At 36.3% G+C, this 22790-nt stretch overlaps 2 protein-coding genes and 1 long non-coding RNA gene across 5 annotated transcripts; 1 reads left to right on the top strand and 2 right to left on the bottom strand.

Annotated features, from left to right (window-relative positions):
* The first annotated feature begins 1957 nt into the window (after positions 1-1957).
* On the top strand, positions 1958-5035 carry LOC110925728 (basic leucine zipper 19). The gene is made up of 5 exons (XM_022169592.2): positions 1958-2108; positions 3066-3568; positions 3659-3734; positions 3892-4018; positions 4606-5035. Exons 2-5 carry the CDS (start codon positions 3072-3074, stop codon positions 4779-4781), a joined length of 876 nt encoding a protein of 291 aa, XP_022025284.1. The 5' UTR covers positions 1958-2108; positions 3066-3071; the 3' UTR covers positions 4782-5035.
* A 1206-nt stretch (positions 5036-6241) lies between these two features.
* Positions 6242-8580, bottom strand: LOC110925709 (xanthoxin dehydrogenase). 2 transcript variants are annotated; one of them, XM_022169580.2, is made up of 3 exons: positions 8423-8580; positions 7218-7291; positions 6242-7138 (listed from the first exon to the last, which is right to left on the bottom strand). In XM_022169580.2, the coding sequence occupies exons 2-3, from the start codon at positions 7259-7261 to the stop codon at positions 6346-6348; spliced, it is 837 nt and encodes a 278-aa protein (XP_022025272.1). In that variant the 5' UTR covers positions 7262-7291; positions 8423-8580; the 3' UTR covers positions 6242-6345. The 2 variants fall into 2 exon arrangements, with proteins under 2 accessions (XP_022025272.1, XP_022025277.1); XM_022169585.2 differs by having other exon boundaries at positions 8450-8580.
* Positions 8581-15102: 6522 nt separating this feature from the next.
* Positions 15103-16815, bottom strand: LOC110925689. 2 transcript variants are annotated; one of them, XR_004862437.1, is made up of 4 exons: positions 16389-16815; positions 16115-16201; positions 15816-15874; positions 15103-15419 (listed from the first exon to the last, which is right to left on the bottom strand). It is a non-coding gene; the product is annotated as an uncharacterized LOC110925689 (long non-coding RNA). The 2 variants fall into 2 exon arrangements; XR_002584675.2 differs by having other exon boundaries at positions 15103-15874; positions 16389-16814.
* Positions 16816-22790: the final 5975 nt, after the last annotated feature.

Below are 22790 nucleotides of genomic sequence, written 5' to 3'. Positions count from 1 at the left end.
TCATTTGGAATTGGAATTGGAATTGGAATTTGTATAGGAATTAGAATTTAAAGGAATTGGATTTGGAATCTAAACATTTCAATTGGAATTGGAAATTGTTGGACTTGGAATCTCAATTCCATTTTTGTCGTGTTTGGTTGTCAAATGAATTGGAATCCATCACCCCGACACCCACAACCACTAGTACGTGTCGAAACGGTTCGGGTCGAAGCGGTTCGATTTGAAACGGTACTGGTCGAAACGGTACGAGTCGAAACGGTTCGCGTCGAAACAGTATGGGTCGAAACGATTCGTGTCGAAACTGTTCGATTCGGTTATAAACCCGCAACTGGAAAAAAATGAACCGAATTCTTATTCGGTACGGGTTTTGGAGGCCTGAATTATGCCGTTTACAGCTTTACAGTGATTAAAATTTTTTGTTGCAACTTCTTTTCACAAGATAATGAAAGGGTGTGTCGAATCTGGTTTATTGTTTATAAATATTATATATCATGTGATTGTTGACGGGTCGACAAGTTTTGATTGGGTCAGGCAGAAAGTTACGGGTCAAACCGTTCGCGTCGAAACGGTATGAGTCGAAACAGTACGGGTTGAAACGGCGCGGGTCGAAACGATCGAAGATTCCAATGAATTTACTTTAATTCCTTCACATATACGAAGGATTTTGAATTCCTTTAGTTAAAGGAATTTGAATGAATTCATGGCTAATTCCAATTCTAATTCTATTGTCAACCAAACACACAAAGATTGGAATTGGGATTCCAATTCCATCAAATTCTGTGAACCAAACATCTTAAGAGATGGAATTCAAATTCCAATTCCCTTAAATTCCATTGAATTCCTGCGAACCAAACGCCCCCTTACGCTTGAAGCTCTCCGCTTATATTATTTTTGTGTTATTTGTTATGTACACAAAAACATTGCAAAATGAAGGGTACGCATTTGTCTTCCATTTGACATTGATCGTACAAACTTAAAATATACACAAATATCAAGGGAGCTACATTCTTGAGATACATGTTGCTTAACAATGTTATATACGTTCCTTTCATGGAAGAATCTAGTGCGTGTGTTGTAGAACAAGAAAAGAAGCAATAGCTGGACCCAAAACAACGAAGCATCCAAAAGCTTAGTTAAGATCTTCATTTTGTATTGGAATTGAGAAAGTGAGAAATTATGTGTAAACGGAGAAAAATGTTGGAGCAACTGTATATGATTTTTTTTATGTACTTTTATCTTAGTAACTAAATTTTACGTGTGAATTCATGAGATATCAAGTTGGTGATGATCAAATTTTACAAACTTATCCCTTAAAAGACCATAGTAGAAACAATGCTCCGATATAAATGATTCATAAAATTCAAACAATAACATGTTTTCACAAGACCATCATTAATAAAACTCTAAAGAATGAAAAATCACTAAAATATAACGTTCAAATTTAACAAAATCAGTTAAACATTCCAACGAAATCAATTAAGCAGTTGAACTATAATTAGTGTAATTTAACTAATTATTTTATTAAACACACACACACACACATATATATATATATATATATATTATGGAAAGTGAATGATAAGTCGCATTCGTTGTCTTCATAAGAAAATCATATACATGGCTAGATTTAATATTTTCTTCTTCACGTGATGTTTCGAAATAAATTTTATTGAAAAATAAAAAATAGTACCGTGACAAAGCAAACCAATACTAATGTCCATATCAATATTATCGTAACAAGTACCGATAGTCGTATTAATGGTTTTCAATTTAAACCCATGCCGATATCCATTTAGGCATATCCAATACCATAATAGACTGAACCGATCCCAACCACATTCGTCCATAAACACAAACCAATACCAACCAAATTCCTGTCACGCTACACCAGAATCCCACTTGTCAATTAATTAAATAATTTAAAATGTGATGGTTGTTGTTTACCATATTAAAAAAGATATTTCTTCCTCTCCCGGTTCAAAACGCCAACCCACTTGCACAATGGCTTCACCAAGCCAACGTGTAAAGACGGCTTAAATCGCTCAGCTACGCATCGTATCTCCATTCCATTTCTCTCTCTCGATAATCGGGTGAAAAACCTCTAAAAGGTACGTCAAATTTCCCCAATTTCCCTTCATTCTTCGTCACATTATCAATCTCCACTCATATCTCTTCAATTTTCACAACAAACCCACTCTAATCCTTCGTTTTTAACCCCCCCTGCTGTCATACTTCCGTTGCGTCACTAATTATTCCCACAATTTGCAAGAATTTTTTTAATCTAATTTGTATATGTTTTGTAGGTGTTTTTGCTGTTTTTAGTCGCATTTGGTTGTGTTGTACTGAGGTTTTGATGTGTTTGGGGATGTTGTGTACTGATTAATGGCAAATTATTGTTTATTTGTATGTTTTTTGTGTTGTATTTAGTGAAATAGGTTTTGGGTTTTGTTAGAATAATCGAGCTGGATAAGGGCTGGCAAATCGTGTCTCAGCGGGTTTAACAGCACGAACGACACAAAGTCTAAATATGAATACCACTCGACACTCGTTTAACTACTTTATATCCAATTACTATAACACAGTCGTATATGTTTTATGTACCAAGAAAGAGATATGATGGATTCTAACCTTCTAAGTTTAAGTATTTTTAAAAAAGTGAAAAATCACATGGTGAATTTTTTTTCAGTAAACAGGTCTAATCGTGTCTTATACACAGGATACCTATTGCCAGCCTATTACGTTAGTTTTTGTAATGATACAGAGAAGATTAACATGACCCATTGTAACACTGTGCGCAAACCGTGCATCGGCCGTGACCAGGAGAGATTCTTGGTTAATAAGACATGACCCGTTAGTAAACGTTTGATTATACGATATTTTGTTCATGAACTGTGTGTTATTGATATTTGTTTATCTTCAAATTTGTTGACTATTCAGTTGTAATTTGATAACTTGATGAAAATGTTAATTGTAAGTTGTTAGCCTGTTACAGATGCAAACAAACCATGTTTAAGATTTTAAGCTATTATTAATCTTTTTTATATGTGTTGTTTTTATAAAATTAGTCAATCATGTCAAGACAACCGCAACTTCCGCCTCGCTGCCCAATTTCGAAGTCGAATTCTCTCGACCCGCCCTCTTCGGGCACGTTCCACGATGAATACTCTCGTACCCGACTTTACAAATCTCTGTCACAAAGTTTCGATATGGAGGAACAGCCGGAATGGCTAGACGATCTGTTGGGTGATTGGGACCCGGGGTTCAAGTCAAAGTCTCATCGACGTGCAGCTAGTGATTCCGGCACTGTTTTCGATGAACTTGTCGACTTGCCGAATGTGAAGACGGAAAAAGACGATGACACTGCTGTGCCCGCATTGGATTCGGATTGTAAATACGGTCCTAATTCGCCTCGGAGCAAGGATAAAGTATCGGTTCAAGAAAACGCTATCGTTTCGGCTTTATCGGAGTATGCTTCTCATGGTCCAATGCAGTATGTTAATTCAGATCCTTTGGTTTCTGTAGAGAATCCTGCTGGTGAAGCCGATACGGATGCTAAACCGTTTAAAAGGTTAATTTCCAGTTCATGTTTGTAATTTTTAGCACTTTAGAATTAAGAATACCGTTAAGTTGATTTGATTTGTGGTGCGAGTTCTTGTAGGCACTCTGCACAACGGTCACGAGTGCGTAAACTTCAGTATATAGCAGAACTGGAAAGAACTGTTGAGAATTATCAGGTAAAAACTAAAAACAAGTAGAAGCAGTTGAGTTATACTTATGGTAATGTAACACTTGCTTAAACAGTTTGTTTTTATTTTCTTGTGACAATGAAAATTCTGACTGGTTTAAGATGCGTTAATATTAATCTAATAAAGTGTGCGGCTGCTGATGCAGAATATTGTGTCAGAATTGGTTGTTAGAGTTAAATCTTTGGGTGAGCAGCGTGTTTATATGTCGATAGAAAACAAGCAACTTAAACAGCAGTTAGGCAGGCTGCAGCAGGAAAAGTTTGTCAAAGAACGTAAGTTTTTCCCGTTTCTTTTACTATTTAAAACTTTCTGATTATCATTTATGTTGGGGTGCTTAACGGGTTGTGCTCGCAGGTTGGCAGGTTCAACCCGAACCCGAAAATCGTGTCATACATATGAACCCGAACACGACCCGTTCAACCCGATTTCTTTTTTGCAAATTAATATATTAAAAATAAAATTTACTTAAAAAAACACAAATACCGAAATACATATAATACATTCACATTTAAATTATAAAATCTTATGTCAATTTCTCTTTTTAAGTTATGATTATGGCATAAAATACGCACCCATTTTAATTTATGGCATAAAACATATTGCAAAAAATATAATTTAATATAACTGGATTAAACAAGTTAACCCGGCAACCCGACCGGGTTGACCCGAACCTGACCCGTTTAGGTAAACGGGTTCGTGGGTTCAGCCTGAAACTGACCCGAACCTGTTTAGACTAAACCCAAACCGCGAGTTTCGTGTTCGGTTCATGTCGTGTTTTCGGGTCGTGTCAGAAATTCACACCCCTAATCAAACCTGTTATATTGTCTGATATAAAAGATTATGACGTACATATATACAGGCCAGTACCAGCTTATGAGAAATGAAGTTGAGGGGTTGAAACGTAATTTGGCGTATTCACGCAATGGCAACAAGGGAAGAACGCATTTTAGGTCGAATTCTAGCGGCGATGTGGAGAAATTGAATGTAGAACCGAATTGGCGTATGATTGACATGGGGAAGCTTCATATTAACTGAAGAATTTTGGCATCAAGGTAAAGATGGTGATGATGATTTTCTGCAGATTGCATACATTTTAGGTAGCATTAGACGCTCTTTTTAAAAAAAATCCCAATGGATATTGTGTTTATGATATCCCATTTGTTAAAAAAAAGGGGGACAAAGCTATGTAGCAATCTTTGTTTAAGAAAAAAAGAACTGTTATTAACTGATTTAACTCCAAGGTTAGAAAAGCCTTGCATGATCAATGGACCGGTTCCAACTTTGTCTGATGTTGAATTGTGATCGGTTTTGTCTAATGCTTGGTTTGTTATAGCCGTGTTTATAGTTGACGCACCAAACTAGGGGTGTAACCAAGGCGTGCGTGAGCTTGGCTTGTTTCAAGTAGGGGTGTAAGTGAGCCGGGCCGAGCCCGAGCTTTTCACTACTCGAGCTCAGCTTGTCATGTTTTTATGAAGCTCGGCTTGGTTTGAGTCTACTTATTTGAGCTCGAGCTTAGCTCACGAGTAAAATTCAAAGCTCAAGCTACTTTGAGAACAATCTCAAACCAGCTAAAAGCTCGGTTTCAAGCTCGCTTCGATATTCACTTAAACGAGCCAAAGCTTGGCTCGAGCTCGGTTCACCAATGTTATTAGTTTAATCATATGGGCGTAAGTTGAAACCGAATTGGGTTTTTTTAGGATTGGGTTATAATCATCATTATAATTATAATGTATATATAAAAAATTAAAATTTTATTTGGGCTCGTGTGTGTTTTAGGCTCGGGCTCCTTAAGGCTCGGCTCGTTCGAGCTTTTAACCGAGTCGATCCCAAGTAGCTCGCGAGCTTTTAGTCACAAGCTTGAGCTCGGATCTGGGTTGGCTCATTTATTTTTTTTTTAACTATGGAACTATGCTATTTATATACATGAATAACTTTTTTGTTATATGTATAATAGGCTCGTTACCCTAGCTTGGTATATAAATCTCAGGCTTGAGGCAGCTGATAAACGAGCTTATCTTTAGGCTTGAGCCTGTTATAGCTCGGTTTGATTTAAGTGTTCAGTGAGTCAATCTCCAATAGTTCGCCTTGTTTACACAAGGCACCCAGGGGAGTTGAGATAAGATTAAACAGACAAAAAAACATGTTGTGAAGAAATCAAACTAATAAGACCATGTGTAGTGGGGCATTATGGGGCATTATAGGGTAAAAAAAACGCCCCCTTCACCATTACGTAGGGCATTATAGGGGAAAAAAATGCTTTGGCGTTTTAATGAAAACGCCTAATATCAATATTGGAAGGTTTGAATGGGTTTGACTAGCCAATGAGAAAAGACTATGTTTTTTTTTTTTTTTTTAATGATTGGTAGGGGCATTATAGGGCATTATGCCCACTACACCACTTTTGCTATAATGCCCAAGTGTGACTAGGATGCCACATGTCAGATAATGCCCCATGGTGGGGGCATTATAAATTGTTACCACTACACATGGTCTAATATGATCGCTTACATTTGACCAAATAAATATTATTATTCTGATAATAGAGTACAATGGTTTTGTTTTAGAACAATGTTAACCAAGACTACACTACAATCCATGGTCAACGGAAGACCCTAAGTGTATGATTTGTAGATGTGAAACCACCATCAACAAACAGATTTTCACCACTTACATACCTTGCATCATCACTAGCTAAAAACAATACAGCATTTGCAACATCCTCCCTTACCAGTTCGACACCCTGCAAATTAGCGTTTTTCCCGATAAAAGACCGGAAACCCGCCTTCGCATCGTCGGTCCTTTCGTCTTCATGCAAATGCGCCAAAGCCAAATCGGTCAAAACTGCGTAAGGTGAAACACAGTTGACCCGAATCCCATGGTTCCCGAGTTCAGCTGCCACACTTTTGGTGAGTCCCAACACCGCATGCTTGGACCCTGTGTATGCATGTGGACCCAACCCCCCGATAGCACTCGCGACACTACAGAGAGAAACAATCGTTCCCGTCTTTAACGGGATCATCACCCGAGCCGCATGTTTCATCCCAATAAACGTACCCTTGACGTTTACATCAAATACCTTTTCGAACGTTGATATGGAGAATTCGCGGATATCAGGACAGGGCGGCCCACCCATTCCAGCATTGTTGACCATGATATCGAGCGTACCAAAAGTGTTGACCGAAAAGTCAACCGCACTAGAAATGTCATCTTCAATGGTGACATCACCGTGAATGAAGCGAGTGTTGTCACCAAGAGTTTGACATAGTTGTTGACCGAGGTGGTCGTCAATATCAACTACACAAACTTTTGCACCATGTTTGTGAAAAAGACGAACAATGCTCTCTCCAATGCCAGTAGCGCCACCGGTTACCAAAGCAACCTTCCCTAATAATCTGAACGATTAAGCGCATATCAAGCTGTAGTTTTTGTACACAAACAAATAAACTACATAAATTGTTTTTGTTTGCTTACCTTTGAGCAACAAGAGGAGCATCACTAGAACCAGTGGTTGTCATTGCAAGAATGTCACCTTTTTATTAATCTCACTGCAGATTAACCAAAACAATAGTCTTTTATAGTGAAAGATGCAAGTGGGCTTCATTTTAAAAGAAAAAACACCATGGATACATTGACACTTTATTGAATTCTAACCACATGATAAACATATGGATCCCACAAGTCTAAAAACCCATGTACCAAACTTGTACAATACATAGACCATAGGGGTTTTCAAAACTCACACGTCTTTTTTTCTATCCGTTAGAACCCTTTACTAAAAAACTCACAGGACTCCACCAGTACCCTACTAAATAATGGGATCAGGCTAGCTAGAGCTTGTGCTAGACATGTTTCTTTTAGAACGGCTAATCACACACTGTCTAAACCTACACCTAAATCTACACCAGTTTCCACAACGGAACTAGAATCCTCAACCACTTGTGAAGGAACACAAGCACACATACTACACACCTTGATACCGCTAGGCTACAAGCCCTTTGGTTTATGCTGGACATGTGAACGTCAAGAGCGACTCCCCTTGAAGGATGAAAACTCACATGTTAGGTAAAGATATCTTGGATTCTAGTAAAGCATGATTACCTATCTTTGTCTCGATCTGAAAACATTTGCATTATTGGTTATGTTGCTCATTGATAAAGACACAAGGCAAAAACTTTTCACAAAAGCTTTATACATATCCACAAAGTTCCCTATAACCCCAATCTCCATTATGCTCAATTCAAATTGACTTGAAAACTAAAAAAAATCTTCACAAAAAAATCTACTAACACAAGAGAAAACCGTACAGATCCTCGTACCAATCAATATTGTCCGCTTTTCTCATGATGGGTTACCCATCGAAAAACTCACAGATTTGTTTTTGGTTTTCACATGAGCCTAGTACTAGGCCCACTTGACCATGCGTAACGGTCACCCATCCTACTACTCCAATCTGGGCACGCTTAACTCTGGAGTTTAAATATACTCTAGTCACAGTTGATGTGAGATTTGCCAAGGATGTTAAAATGGATTATGCTAATATTCTCTGTATCGTTACTAAGCTATATGAAAGTAATCTTCAGAGTATCAGATCCCTAACCTTAAATATATCAAATAGATTCGATCATAACATCGTAAAGAGACAACGAGAATAAGAAACAAAACATCAGTTAACTAACCTGAACGAATAAGAAGATCAACGTTACCGGAAAATAAGTGATTGCCGTTGAGGATTCAGTTAAAATGATGACGTCACTTCGCACTAGCACAGAAGCACTTTGCCACTAGTGAGAGTGTGAGGGACTTGTGGAACTTGAAAAATGGAATTCCACATTTTAAAGCAAAAAAATAATAATAAAATAATGAAATATATTTGGAAAAAATACAAATAAAATATATCAAGGTGTGCTGGTGCAAGGATGTTCATAGGATGGTCCGAAATGACAAAACCAAAGGATAACAAATCAAAATCAACCATAACTACTGCTAGAGTGGTGGCTACGGGTATTTAAGTTTCACCTATGGTGGGTCCGGGTGAATTTTTCTCTTCAGTTCTCAAGTTCGAGTATGAATAATAAGGGTTTCTCTATTGTGCGAGGGGACTTTTTAGCATGGACCCGGTTAAGACAACTTATGCTAAACCTCCCGACACTCGCAAATAATTCACACTTTTCAGAAAAAAAAAAAAAAAAAAAAACAAATCTAACATCAAATTGACGTTGTTTTTAGAAGAAAGAAACATTTATCGAAGATCGAGATGCCCGAGGACCAATTCTATATTTTTTTTATTTATTAAGTTATTTTCTGAACCAAACTCATAATTTTATTTTCATAACTTTGTACACAAGTATATGGATATCGGTATAAGAATCGCTCGATAAGAAAAAAACAAAGTGATAATATGACTAGGGCTGTAAACGAACCGAACGAACACGAACGATGCCTTGTTCGTGTTAGTTTGTTAAGAAAATAAACGTGTTCACGAACGGTTCATGAACACTTACCGAACGAGATTTTATGTTCGTGTTCGTTCATTAAGGAAATGAGCGTGTTCACGAACGGTTCACGAACACAAGCAAACACAAATAAATTTGGCGAATGCGATGAAGGATAAAGGTGGATGGCCCAGAGAATAGTAGCAGAACTTGAATCCCTTATTGTGGAACGAAGGTAGATCATATTCGTCAATGTAAATAATGAGAAAAGAAAAGGAAATGGTGCATAAACAAGGTAAAAAAGAGTTTCCTAGTTTAATTGTTAGGATAATGATATAAATAAAAGTTTAATAGTATAAAAAGTATAAATAAAATATATGAAAGTATAAAAATCTTTAATTAAAACACCAACATACGAACATAAACGAATGCAAATGAACGAATGTTCATGAACACCTTACCGAACGTTCACGAACACAATTGAACGAACGAGACCTCTGTTCATGTTCGTTCATTTAACTAATCGAACGGAATTTCTTGTTCATGTTCGTTCGTTTATTAAACGAACATAAACGAACTTTCCACCGAACGGTTCGCGAACTGTTTGCTGAACGTTCGATTCGTTTACAGCCCTAAATATCTAGGGGAGGAATATATTTAACACGATTCTTAAAAAAAATCTATATCATAACCAAATTGATATATTTTTTATTCTAGAATTTTATAGAAGAATTGATATAACGATATAGGAACTAAAGTATTTTCTTTCTTCGGATCGAATAATTGAGAATTGAGAATTGTGTATTTGAAGTATTTTTTTTTTCTAAAGTTTTACAAAAGAATTAAGATATCCATTTAAGAACAAAACTGATATCTTACTCTTCATATCGAAAAATCAAAGTGTACGAATCAAGCTGGTAATTTTTTCTTTGTATGTATTAGAATTAGATGAGTAAATTACTATTTGAGTCTATATGGTTAGTTTATTTTAACTAGTTTAATCTAACCTATAACTTCATAACCCATTAGGTATGTGTGGTTTCAATTTGTTTATTATTAACTAGTAATAATAAACAAACCACATGGATCTAAATAGTAATTTACTCGAATCAGATTTATAATTTTGTACTTCTAAAGCTATTGTTAAAACTTAAATTGAGTTTAGGAATTTGATTATATAAATACAAGTTGCTTATCTTTATTTATATTTATTAACTTATCATTATCATGTATAGTAAATATTACTATTCCAGATTGTTTATTTTTAACTACTTTTTTGTTTCCTTTTTTTGTTTTTTTTGTTTTTTGTTTTTTTGTTTTTTTTTTTTTTTGTGTGTGATAAGTGAGATCAGGTCACATGGGCAGTGGTCAAGAAAAAAAGAACGTGGCGTACTTTTAAATTCTTTTGTTTAAATCAATTTTTGGCACACGGTTGCCATAATAAAAATATTTTATTTTAATAAAATATTTAAACTATATAGTTAAATGTTTATATTTATCAATCACCTACTTAGTACTTACAATATACAAATTACTAACTGATCATCAATTATTGTTATATTAACAATAACAATTTCCTTCATAAAAAATGCTTGTGTAGACCTTATGTGGAGTTTCCCCTTTGTTTGGTTTAAAGGAAGATGGGTTTATAGTTGGACAAGCATCAAGAAAGGCAGAATCAAAGAAAGTGGATAAGCACGTTAAAGTTTGCGTATAGAACTAACATGTCTTTGTCCCTTTTGCTTTTGATACATTTGGTTCCATAGCGCCGGAAGCTATCCACTTCTTGACCAGGGTCCAACGGGTCATCCACAACAATTATTCAATCTCAGGGGGCAGAGGTTTGTCTTTGGAAAGTTAGAGTTTGCAATTCAGAAAAGAGTGATGGCGCAGCTTGTTGCCCGTCTACCTTCTGTTTTGATGTAACTTGGTAAGTTTTTTGGTGAAATATATGTTGAAAGAAAAAAATATAAAAAATGTATTCCATATTTTTGTTTTGTTTCAAGATTAATCTTTTTGTCAGCTAAATAAAGATAGTGTAACCAACATGATTATAGAAAAAAACTTTTTTTGGATGATATGCAATTCACTTTTGATTCCTTTCTTAGCGTTAATCCACCGTTTAGGAACATGTGCTTAAGATACAAAAGTAGATGATTCACTTAGTTTTTTACGTATGGTATTTTTTATTTACCTTTATGTATATAGTGTTTAAATTTTATTGGGAGCTTAATTTTTAGACATACTAATTATGCTGATAACCGTCTATACAAAGTATTAGAGTGTGTTTAAACGCATGAAATTTGTAATGTTTGATAGTTGAATTACCACTTTCATATAATTTGACTTCACATGTTATATCGTTGAAAGTAATTGTAAAATATATATATTTTTTTTTGTGAATATAATGGAAGACATAGTAGTGGATTTAAATGTGATGGATGAGCTAGAAGAGGTGTTTTTTTTCTGGCTGTAGTTTTCTGTTTTGATCTATTGCAGTTTAGAGCAAGAATGCATTGATAACAGTTATGATAAACTTTTATGGGTTTATGTTCTTCTTAATAAAGTTCACAACAAGCAAAACAAATGTTTTAAAAACCGGTTTAAATCGGCCGGTTGAACTGATTAAACCAGACGTCGGAAGCTTGGCCGGCACGAATTATACCAGTAAACTGAGAAAACGATAAAGAAATTATACTGCTGGTAAATTGGGTTATACTGGTTTAAACCGGTATACATTCTTAGTAAAAATTAGCGTCAGAAGGTTAAAATTTGAACTTTTAATCTTTTATGCGTTAAAAAAGGTGAGGGTTTACCTTCTTAGTAAAATTTAGCGCCAAAAAAGGTACCGGTAGTGAATTTTGGATTATTTTGTGAGTTGAAATTGTATATTATGGATTTAAAGGGTTAATTAGTTAACCCGGTTGAGCCCCCCGGTACAATGCGGTTCAACCGGTTTAACTATTGCTGAGCCTAAACCAGTACGATACTACGATTTAAAAACCGATTTTTAAAACATTAAGCAAACCAGTTAAAACATGGTTCATATGTAGTGATGTTAGAAATTTACAACTCTCTTTGCCAATCATTATATCTAGAGTAAATTGCTATTTTGTTCCTTGTGGTTTATTGCTAATTGTTATATTTTACAAACTAATTTATAGACCCATGTATTACATGAGTTGAATAAATAAGATATTTTACGTAAGTTAAAGATGATAAATATCATACAATGCTTAAAACCACCCATAATCAACAAAATGTCAAAGTTTTTTCTTTGAAATTTATAGAAGAATATAATAATTTTGAAAAAAAATAATACATATTAAGAGGTCGATATATACTGGATAATTATTGCTAATTATTATTAAATACTATGTTAAGGATTATATAAAAATTAATTTAAATACTCATTTGATTATTTATCAATTTAATTCAAACTAGAATTAAACACCCCCGCGTTGCGGCGTGGGCCTAAAACTATGTCAAATAACATCAATGCCACACCACTGGTAGCGACCACCAATACTGAAGTTGCGGCGTGTTAATGCGAAGAAATAAGACTGAAACATATAACATATAAAAATAACTATGTTGATTTTGGACCCACGCGTTGCGACAAACTTGTTAAATGGAAAAAAATAGACGTAAAAACGTTGAACCACACACGCACGTTGCTCCGTGTTAACTCGCAAAATAACGTAGAAAAGAATAACTAAGTTGATGTGGGATCCGCCCGTTGCGGCGAACTTGCCAAAGAGGGAAAATAGAGACGTTGCGACATACCTGTCAAATGTGAAAAATAGACCAAAAACGTTGAACCACACACGCACGTTGCGACGTATTAACTTGCAAATTTTAGAACGAAACGTAAAACGAAAAACTTGCGAAAGATAAAAAGTATGGGGGACCAAAGTTGTAAATAAAAAAGTTTTGGCTTAAATTACAAAAGATGAAAATTTTTGGGTTAAAAGTAAACAAATTAAGAGGGTTAAAAATACAAAAGATGAAAACCTTTGGGTTAAAAGTGAAAAATCACATTTTTTTTTGAAAAATACCCTATGCATGGGGTACAACAACACAATGCAACAATGTGTTGCTAATTTAAAAAGATGAAAACCTTTGGGTTAAAAGTGAAAAATCACAAATTTTGTTTGAAAAATACCCTATGCATGGGGTACAACAACACAATGCAACAATGTGTTGCTAATTTATATTATGGAAATACTCATTTAATTATTTGTTTGTTTATAATTTAAATATTTTAATGAAAAAACAAAAAAAAAAGACAAAATCCATGTAATCTTTAAAAAAATAAAGTTTAAAAAATTGGCGCAAAGATAAGTCGCGATAATGTATAACAATTATATATATTTATATATTATTAGATATATCAATAATTAATAATATTAGAGATTAATCAAATATATTAATATAGTATTAATTCAATATTAAATTTAATTTAAACTAGTACTTCGTACCCCGCGCATTGCGACGGGTACACGACCAAAGTGACATTTGAACTAAAATAATTCCTTAACTTTTCATCCGTAGCATAAATACAAACTTTATTGTTCTAGAAAAAATATTCAAGATTACAGTTATTTTTACTATAATACAACATATACAATGCAACAAAGAACCATTTATCAATATAAAAAAAAACCTATAAATACGTTTAAATCACCTATCCAGAAATTTGTTTCCACATGCATTCCACTTCATGTACAAAAGTAACAACTGCAAGAAAATCACACCAACTTCCAGAACCAAACCATATGAAGAAGAAAAGCATATAACCATTTCTTGAACCTAAAAGCAAGAGGTACAATATCGGAAAGCACATAGATGTTGCTAATTAGTATTTAAAAGATAAAAAGCACAAAACACCAAATAAGCTTAAGTTACAACCTTGTGCCCACAAATGCTACTAATTTATATAATATAAATATAAATACTCATTTGATTATATATATTTATAACTTAAATATTTTAATAAAAAATGAAAACAAAGACAAAATCCATATAATCATTAAAAAAATAAAGCTTAAGAAATTGATGCAAAGATAAATGGGATAATGTATAACAATCATTTATATTTATATATTATTAGATATATTATATTATATATTAATAATATTAGAGATTAATCTAATACATTAATAGTATTTTAATTTAACTAGGATAAAGACCCGCGCGCGTTGCGCCGCGGGGCATTTTGAGTTGAACACATAATATGATGCTAAAGATTCATAGGAAAAAGCAAACACATTTAAAATTTCAGTTCGTGCAAACTGTTATCAAATGCAGGTCAATGAAATGGGGTAGATCAAAAAATATTAATGTTACAAAATCATAACAAAAACCAAGCATAAATTTATAAATTGTAGGGTTCTTGCAAATAGGGATGAGCTCGGTACCGACAGGTACCGAAAATCCCCAAAAGTGGGTACCGGTAGCGGTACTGAATATACCCGGTACAGCACGGTTCGGTACCGGTACTTGTATTTGAGGGTAAAAACCGGTAAATACTGGTACCATACCGGACCGGTACCGAAATTTTCAAAAGTCGGTACCGAATCGGTACCGAAAGTGTATCCGGTTCAGAAAATTTCGGTACCGGTACCGGTACCATTTGCCCATCCCTACTTACAAACCATAACCATGGGCAGCTCAACCAAAAAAGTTAGTAAAAAGAGTGTAGATTTCTTAGCCACAATATACGCTACAAAATAAGTGAAGAGTCTAATATCGAAATTCCCTTTAAAAATTGGAATTAGTGAAAATTTGTTACCGTCACCCGTGTTCAACCCGATACGAAAGTCATGCCCGTCTTTAGCTTTGGAATCAAATGCATGACACACAGGGTTTGAGTTAGCAAAACTAATCGATTTTATCGGATGCTAGAAGTAATATATTCTCCGGGTCAAAATCTAATCAATAATTAATTAGCATTCGAATTTCAAAACTTGAAAGTATCGCAATTACCTTTTCTTCGGAATTGAGTTCTTTAATATACAAAGTATCTCCTACATTGAATATCAAATAAGTGCCTTTACCATCTGAAGTATTCGAACCAACGGTCGAACTGCTACCATCACTTCACCCTCCCACATGGCCACTCTTACTTGCACCACCGTTTGTTTTACTACCGGTTCCGTTTCCTCCGAGGAATCCAAGCATTCAACTGCCATTACCACTGCTTCCTAAGAATTTTGATGTCACAATTTTTTTTTTTAATCTGAACCAATAACACAAACTTTATTAATTATATTTAGGGTCTCATTTCAATTTTATTATTGTTAATTTGGGCTTTTTTATCATTCGGGCATAACTATTCTACAAATTTTCGGGTTGAAATTGAAAAATGTTTGGGCTTATAAAAAATCGGATTTTAGTAAATATCAAGTATCCTATTTTTTGGTTGGTATCCTCGTATTTTGTTAGGGGTATCCTTTATATAAAACTGGAAAAAAATACGAATACGGGGTTGAGCCGTAGCCCGTGCTACGGCTCATGATACTATGGTTCCGCCCCTTGCTATGACTTCCTTATAACTTCTATGAATCTATATGAACAGTAGTTTTACTATTTAATGAATAACATGGTGTAACAGATGAGTATAAAGCAACTAAACCTGGAAGACAAGATTCAAAGCTGTTGTTGTTGCATTTGTTAACCAGAACTAAAAGGCATCTGCAAGATACCATAAATTTTGTAGAAGTACAATGTATCCTCATAGAGACTATACAAAAGTAGTACAATCTCTTTTACAAACAACAATAATGGTTAATTTACATGAGCTTGTTTTCAACAAACAACAATAGCAATTACATTCCCAGTATCATGCAACAACCTTAGAATATAGCCTTAGTTTTTACTCGTTTATAAACCATAGTTTATCATCAAAATATTATCAAGTGATACAATGGTTACCTTCTGGTGGTTAAATCCTTTGAAAATCAAACTTGCGCCCCTGCTTACCACTTGTAACCTACTACTTCATCCTTAACCTGTAATTAACTGTTCATGAAAAGTTCGATTTTGTAGTCAGTATATATACCAACTAACATCTACTAAATCACATCCAATCCACAAATGAAACAAAATACCCACATCAATTTCCCAGAAAAATGAAAACCAGGTCATTGAACCCTCAGACCGTTCAATAAAAACCCTTGACGCACGGGGAAAAACACAAACCACGTACCTGGTCTCTGAAAATTGAGACGGCGAAGGTGAGTCTGTAAGTCATAATCGAAACCCTGTACACCGGAAAACCAAAGTCGATTCCACACTCTCTCTTCCTCTCGCATCTTCATCTCTTTCAATAAGTTTACAAAACCAAAAGCCTGATGTACAATAAATCAGTGTCCAACCCTCAAAATACCTTCTTGTCGTTGCCACTGTGGAAGTTGAACCTTTGACGGTGGTGGTGGTGGCAACGTACGGCGGCTTTGTTATTGATCATGGTAGCGTTGACTGATGATGATCGGAAGGAGAATGGTCATCACAATGAACAGATCCATCGCCGCCGTGCTCCGCCGGCAGCTCCGCCTCCCTCTCTCGTGATCTCTGTCTATATCTCAATCCCACATGTGTAAGGCAGATGTAAACGCAAGACATATGTGGGGAAAAGTGGAGAATGAAAGTTTTTTATTTTTTTGAAACACTCCCAAGCACAATGTACAAGTGATGATGCACTAAAAAGTTGCTTATTTATAGGTTATAATATATAAATGAATTAAATAAGAAAATGCCACATGACATTAGATGAAAATATAAATGAAATAAAAGAATGCCATGCGGCATTAGATGTATTTTTTTATTAGTATTAGATTAGATTTGAAAAGTCATGCAATTTACACATCAACGTTTTAATTTATTGCGATTTTAGTCCACATGTTATGTAGTTAATATCCCGATGTATCAATGATATATCGGTTATCAGTACCTTGCCGAGATATCGGTTCAAAATATCGGTAAGAATCTCGGTACTGATAATATCGGCGATATTGACAAATATTGTGACACCTTGGAAATTTTATCGAATAAAATGGAAACACGTGTCCGATAAACTCTCAAATATTCCATATATGTTGGATGAGAGGGACAAAATTTTATCAAAATATGGAAGATTGATAGTGGAGGGATCAAATGTGAATAAATGCCAAAATTTTGGCTTTTGACAGTCCCTTATGGACCGTAAGGCATATGCCTTATGGTTCGTAAGACATTCAAAACTCTGTGGGCGCTTAAGGTCGTTACGGACCGTAAGCCACAACCCTTACGGTCCGTAAGGGGTCTGCAGAACAGCAGTTTGCAGCTGGCAGCTGTAGTCTTTTGATACCTAGCTCGCAAAATGCCACCCTTCTTCTACTTCCTCCACTTATGTGGACACTAATCAACACCAAGGAAGCCTTGCTAACACTTGACATCATTACATGAGACTTGAACAAATATAATTAAGCCTCATTTCCACTCATTCCAACTTGCACCTTTCAAATTCTCACTCTCACTTCTCTTGGAGCAACTTCTGATCTGTAGAAGCATCCTCTCTAGAGTTATAATTCTCCCTTGAACACTTATAAGTGTTCTCCCTGGTTCTTTTCCATTCCTAGGCTAGTTATTAGCTGGAAGTCAAGCAAATTGACTTTTGCTTTCACTTTTGGTTCTGACCATTAAGTCAAAGTTCGCATCGAACTTGGCTACGTGATCGTAATAATGAAGGTGTTAATCCCTTGTGATTACATGTCACACCCCAACCGATGGCGGAATCATCGGGGCATGGCACTGAGCGAAACAGATTGTTCAGAAGTTTCCATAACAAGTATCTATATAATCCAGTTAAAGATACGTCCCATACCGTATCCCGAATAAACAAATACATTATTACAGATAACATCCAAACAAGTAGTTCTGTTCCGACAACTCAGATTTAAGTTAATACAAAACATAAATATTGTTCAAATGCTCCTAAAGACCCAGCCTGACAAGATCTACAGACAACTATGCCCTAGTTGCTTGTTCCTGACAGACAACTATTTGTTGGGGGCCTCTAAAGCTTTATTCTAGCTTCACTTCCCTAGCAAACAAATATCTTAAACACCTGTCACATACGTTAAAATAAAGTCAATACATAAAATGTAAAGGTGAGCATACAAGTTTAATAATTGCATATAGAGTTCGCATAGTTTACGCATAACCAGCACGTACACAGAGGGAAATGATGCATGTTAATTATCGACATGGACCTATCGATACCAACGACTGCGGGTTGACTGTCCGAGACAGTTCGCAATACATGATTACCACCGTAATCCATGCAAGTAATTGTCCTTAACAACCCCCGTGTGAACGGGTGCTGAGTCCAAACTATAGTACTATGTTGCTAAGGCAGGTAGACAGCACTCCACGTGTAAACATAACAACAAGCATACATTTAGTCACGTAATACATGCAATCGGTTAGCGTTCAAATAGTTTGAGTAGGAGGGAAATACTTATATAGAAATTTTTGGGCTAGTTCATCCCAGGTGTTTACCGATCCAGCTGGGAGGGTGTTGAGCCAAGCTTTCGCTCGGTCTTTTAGTGAGAATGGAAACATACGGAGGCGGATGGCGTCGTTTGATGCTCCATTGATCCGAAAGGTATCACATATTTCTAAGAAATTAGTTATATGTAGATGAGGATCCTCGTCCGCAAGCCCGTGGAAGGTTGCGGAGTTTTGGAGCATTTGTATCAAATGCGGTCGAAGTTCGAAGTTATTGGCTTCGACATTCGGAGCATTGATAGCGGCGCCTAGATTACCTACGGTGGGCCGTAGATAATCCATAAGGGTACGTTGGTCCGCCATTGGGGGTGGATCACCCGAAACCTTCTCTTGGTTTTTGGCTTTTAACCTTTTTCTGAGAAAGCGTTCGGGTTCTTCTAGCGGTTCCTTTATGTCTTTATTGGAACTGGAGCTCATACACTACGTGAGGATGGCGTCGGGTTCCAAGTCCTGCAATAAAAACAGAAAAGAATGTTGGTCAGAAGGTTCACCACGGCCCCGTGTTGAGCGAACACGGCCCCGTGGTCGGAATTACAGTGATTGTTTTTCAGATCCCAGTTACTGGAAGTTGGACACGGCCCCGTGGTCAGCCTTCTGTAACTTGAAAAACAAAAACTGCCAGTAACGTTGCTGAGCACGGCCCGTGTCCGACCAGGCACGGCCCCGTGTTGAGCTCTGCAGAAGCTGAAAATCTAAGAAAAAATCCTAAAAAATTAAAGAAAAATAAAAATATGATTAGGCCGTTGATTCCTAACTTTCTTAAAATCCTTGTGTCCCCGGCAACGGCGCCAAAAACTTGATGTGCGTGTAGTGTAATATAATTTTGATGTATATTTAAGCCCCTTTTTACACTTTTAGCCAAGTTTTAAATTTATAAAACACGATATTCACTAACACTAAACACACATATGGGCAAGTGCACCCATCGTGGACGTAGTATAGTGTTGGTAAGATACCGAGGTCGTCCAAGGACACAAGAGCTTTTAATACCGGTTTATCCTCAACGTCTAATCAAATCAAAAAGTGAGAAAAAATGTTTTAAACCAAGAAAAATAAAAACTAACTAAATGCTGAAAATAAAAATAAAATAAAAACAGATAGACAAGATGAATCACTTGGATCCGACACGTGTATTAGTATAACCTTTGATTATTTTCGCACTTTTGCACTTGTTTAAGAGATTATCTTAGTTATTGTAGTAGGCCCCTCTTTTGAAGGCGACGTTACCCTCAACCCAGTAGTTTGAGTCAGCAAGGATACAATCCTAAAGGGTCGGATTATTGAAAGATAATGAATTAAGTTATTAATGCAAATTGTGGTAGGCCCCGCTTTTGGCGGTGACGTTACCCTCGGCTAAGTAGTCTGAGTCAGCAGGGATACAGTCCTAAATAGCCGGGTTATAGTATTAATAGTAGTTAACTTATGAGGGGGTCAAAGAGTTTGGATCCCCGCCATCCAATACCTATGGGCATTGAAGGAGATCCTACTAAATTTGACCCAGGTCCCAAGCAGGACCTCTAAACGCTGAACAAGGGCAAGACCCTTACCAAACCGTTCCCTTAACCCCCGACCAGGTAGCCAACATACCTCCATATAGACCGTGGCGATATGAATGGTGAAAATCTTTTATTTTATATAGACAGTAAAATAATGCCAAGACACCACGGACAAACGATAAGGAAAGATCACCTTCAACATAAGTAACTAGTTATTAAAGTCATTAATACAAAACCAAATAAAAAGTGCAAAAGATTAAAAATAAAAAGTATTATACTAAACACTTGTCTTCACCAAGTGATGTAAGAGACTTAGGCAAACATGGCCTTGATTGTCAAGAACTCTTACGATCAATCTTGGATCCCGAGACGACTCACACACTCTACGATGGACAATGGATGATGGTGGTGGATGATGGTGTTATGGTGGTGGTGGGTGGTGGATGAAGTGTGAGAGAGGTGGTGTGCCAAGGGATGAGAGAGAATGAAGCCAAGCTCCTCTATTTATAGGCTGAACAGAAGGCTGGACACGGCCCCGTGTCCGCTGGACACGGCCCCGTGCCCGTCTGACATTCTCTCACTTCATTAATTGTAATTGCGAATTACAATTAATGCGCCTGCTGTACTTTCACCACGCCCCCGTGCTCGCTGGACACGGCCCCGTGGTGGGCAATGGAAGCTTCTACTGGTTTGTCTTTTCTGCTGCTTCCTGGGCACGCCCCCGTGTTCGCTGGACACGGGGCGTGTTCAGACTCTGTTTCTTCTCCTTTGCCTTGGGAGGTGCCGTTGAGGGTCCGGGCAGTCCACTTTTGTTCCTTTTCTTGTATTTATGGTAGAATTAGTTGTCTTTTTGCTTCTTTTGTGATTTTGAGCTCATTTCATCCTGAAAATACAAAAGGAAGACAAAAACACTCTTTTTCCAACATTAGTACTTAAAAAGGGTTAGTTTTATGCCTTAATTGATGTGATTTATATGTTGCATTTTACACACATCAAATACCCCCACACTTGAACTTTTGCTTGTCCTCAAGCAAAACTCTTTAAATGTGGCTTACACTCCCAAATGGAATAGGTAGAAGAGAAGTTTTTTAGCTTGTCCTAGAGTGTCGGGAATCCAAGGTTTTTATAGGTTTTATTTTTATTTATTTACAATCCTATTCGTTATGATTTATTTTGAACGTTTCATAAGATGAATTACTTATTTGGGCATAGCATGCCTTATTAAAATTCCATTTATATACAAGTTCACATACCTCACGGGAGATCACTCAACACTCGGCCGAATGTGTATATTTTAGTGAATCACTCGAGAGCGGCACGGAACTTACGTCTTCCATAGGCTTGCCAAGCAATCAATCCTCCTCCTTTTTAACTTTTTACCTTTGTAAATATCAAGAGGACTTTTGGGGTGAAGGCTTGGGTTTAAAGGTGGGTGGTTGGTTAGTGGTTAGTAAAAAGGGCGAAAATCGTAACAAGCGTCGGTTTTTCGTGAAGAACCTTGTTTTTAGTGATTTTTTTATTTTGAAGTATTTCTCCAAACAAGCTTTTATAGCTTTTGTTTGTTTTTGACTTCATCATCATCATTTTTTTTTTCGATCGTCACATAAAAAGGTGAGTTTACGAAAAAGCGAGCTTGTTACTAAAATAAATAGAAAAAAAAATAAAAAGGTTTTTGGTGGGTAAAAAGGGTTTTGGGGTAATGAAATGAAAGGTTTAGGCTCAAAGGGGCTATCTAGGGGGATTTTGGGTAGGTAAAAAAAATGAAAAATAATGGTTTTGAAAGAAAAATGGTTAGTCCTAATGCCTCCATCATTTACTTACTTGGGTTTAAGTTGGTAAGGACCGGGAATGTATCGTCGTGGCAAGTTCTAGATTTGTAAGGACCGAGCGGCTATTCACACAAGAAACGAAAAATGAGCATTTAATCTAAATATGTGTATTTTTATGCTCAATAAAGGCTCAAAACTCACTTTTGTGGGAATGGGTTTTTAATGTGACCAAGGATATATAATCGAATTTTTAACTAGACTTGTTATACCGTTTCATAATTTTCTTATGTTGGTTCTTTTTTTATCACGACGCTATCGGTTGTAAACTTGTAAAAATATAACCTTTTTAGAACTTGTTATTCCCAACTTAAACTAAGACAAGTAAATAAAAAAAATGAAAAAGTTTTTGAAAAAATTTGGGGTGTTTAGCGGTTCCAATAGAGTTTTGTGTAAGGCTTGTGTTTCGGATTTTGCAAAATTTCAAGGTTTTAGCATCCCCCCCACACTTAAATTACACATTGTCCTCAATGTGTCCAAAAATAAAGTTTTTGGTTGATTTAGAATGTGTAAAAGTGGGTTAAAAAGCAAAGATTTATGTTACTGGCATCCTGGACACGGCCCCGTGCTGACCGGGCACGGCCCCGTGGTCAAGTGCCAGTAACAAAAACTACAGAATTGAAACAGAAGCCTGGACACGGGGGCGTGTCCACTGAACACGGCCCGTGTCCAGTTACCTGAACTGGGTGATTTTCTGCAGGGGCTCAGCACGGGGCCGTGTTGGTTGGGCACGGCCCG

The sequence above is a fragment of the Helianthus annuus genome, chromosome 7, assembly GCF_002127325.2.
Source record: "Helianthus annuus cultivar XRQ/B chromosome 7, HanXRQr2.0-SUNRISE, whole genome shotgun sequence".
Taxonomy (NCBI): domain Eukaryota; kingdom Viridiplantae; phylum Streptophyta; class Magnoliopsida; order Asterales; family Asteraceae; genus Helianthus; species Helianthus annuus.
The sequence above is the reverse complement of the archived record's forward strand: the minus strand, read 5'-3'. Positions and strand labels throughout refer to the sequence as shown.

Excerpts from the sequence above, each read along its gene's own strand:
- LOC110925728 (XM_022169592.2), top strand. The coding sequence starts at position 3,072 with ATGTCAAGACAACCGCAACTTCCGCCTCGCTGCCCAATTTCGAAGTCG. Across the intron at positions 3,569-3,658 it reads GATGCTAAACCGTTTAAAAG|GCACTCTGCACAACGGTCAC; the intron begins GTTAATTTCCAG and ends GAGTTCTTGTAG. Across the intron at positions 4,019-4,605 it reads GGAAAAGTTTGTCAAAGAAC|GCCAGTACCAGCTTATGAGA; the intron begins GTAAGTTTTTCC and ends ACATATATACAG.
- LOC110925709 (XM_022169580.2), bottom strand. The coding sequence starts at position 7,261 with ATGACAACCACTGGTTCTAGTGATGCTCCTCTTGTTGCTCAAAG. Across the intron at positions 7,139-7,217 it reads GCTCCTCTTGTTGCTCAAAG|ATTATTAGGGAAGGTTGCTT; the intron begins GTAAGCAAACAA and ends TTAATCGTTCAG.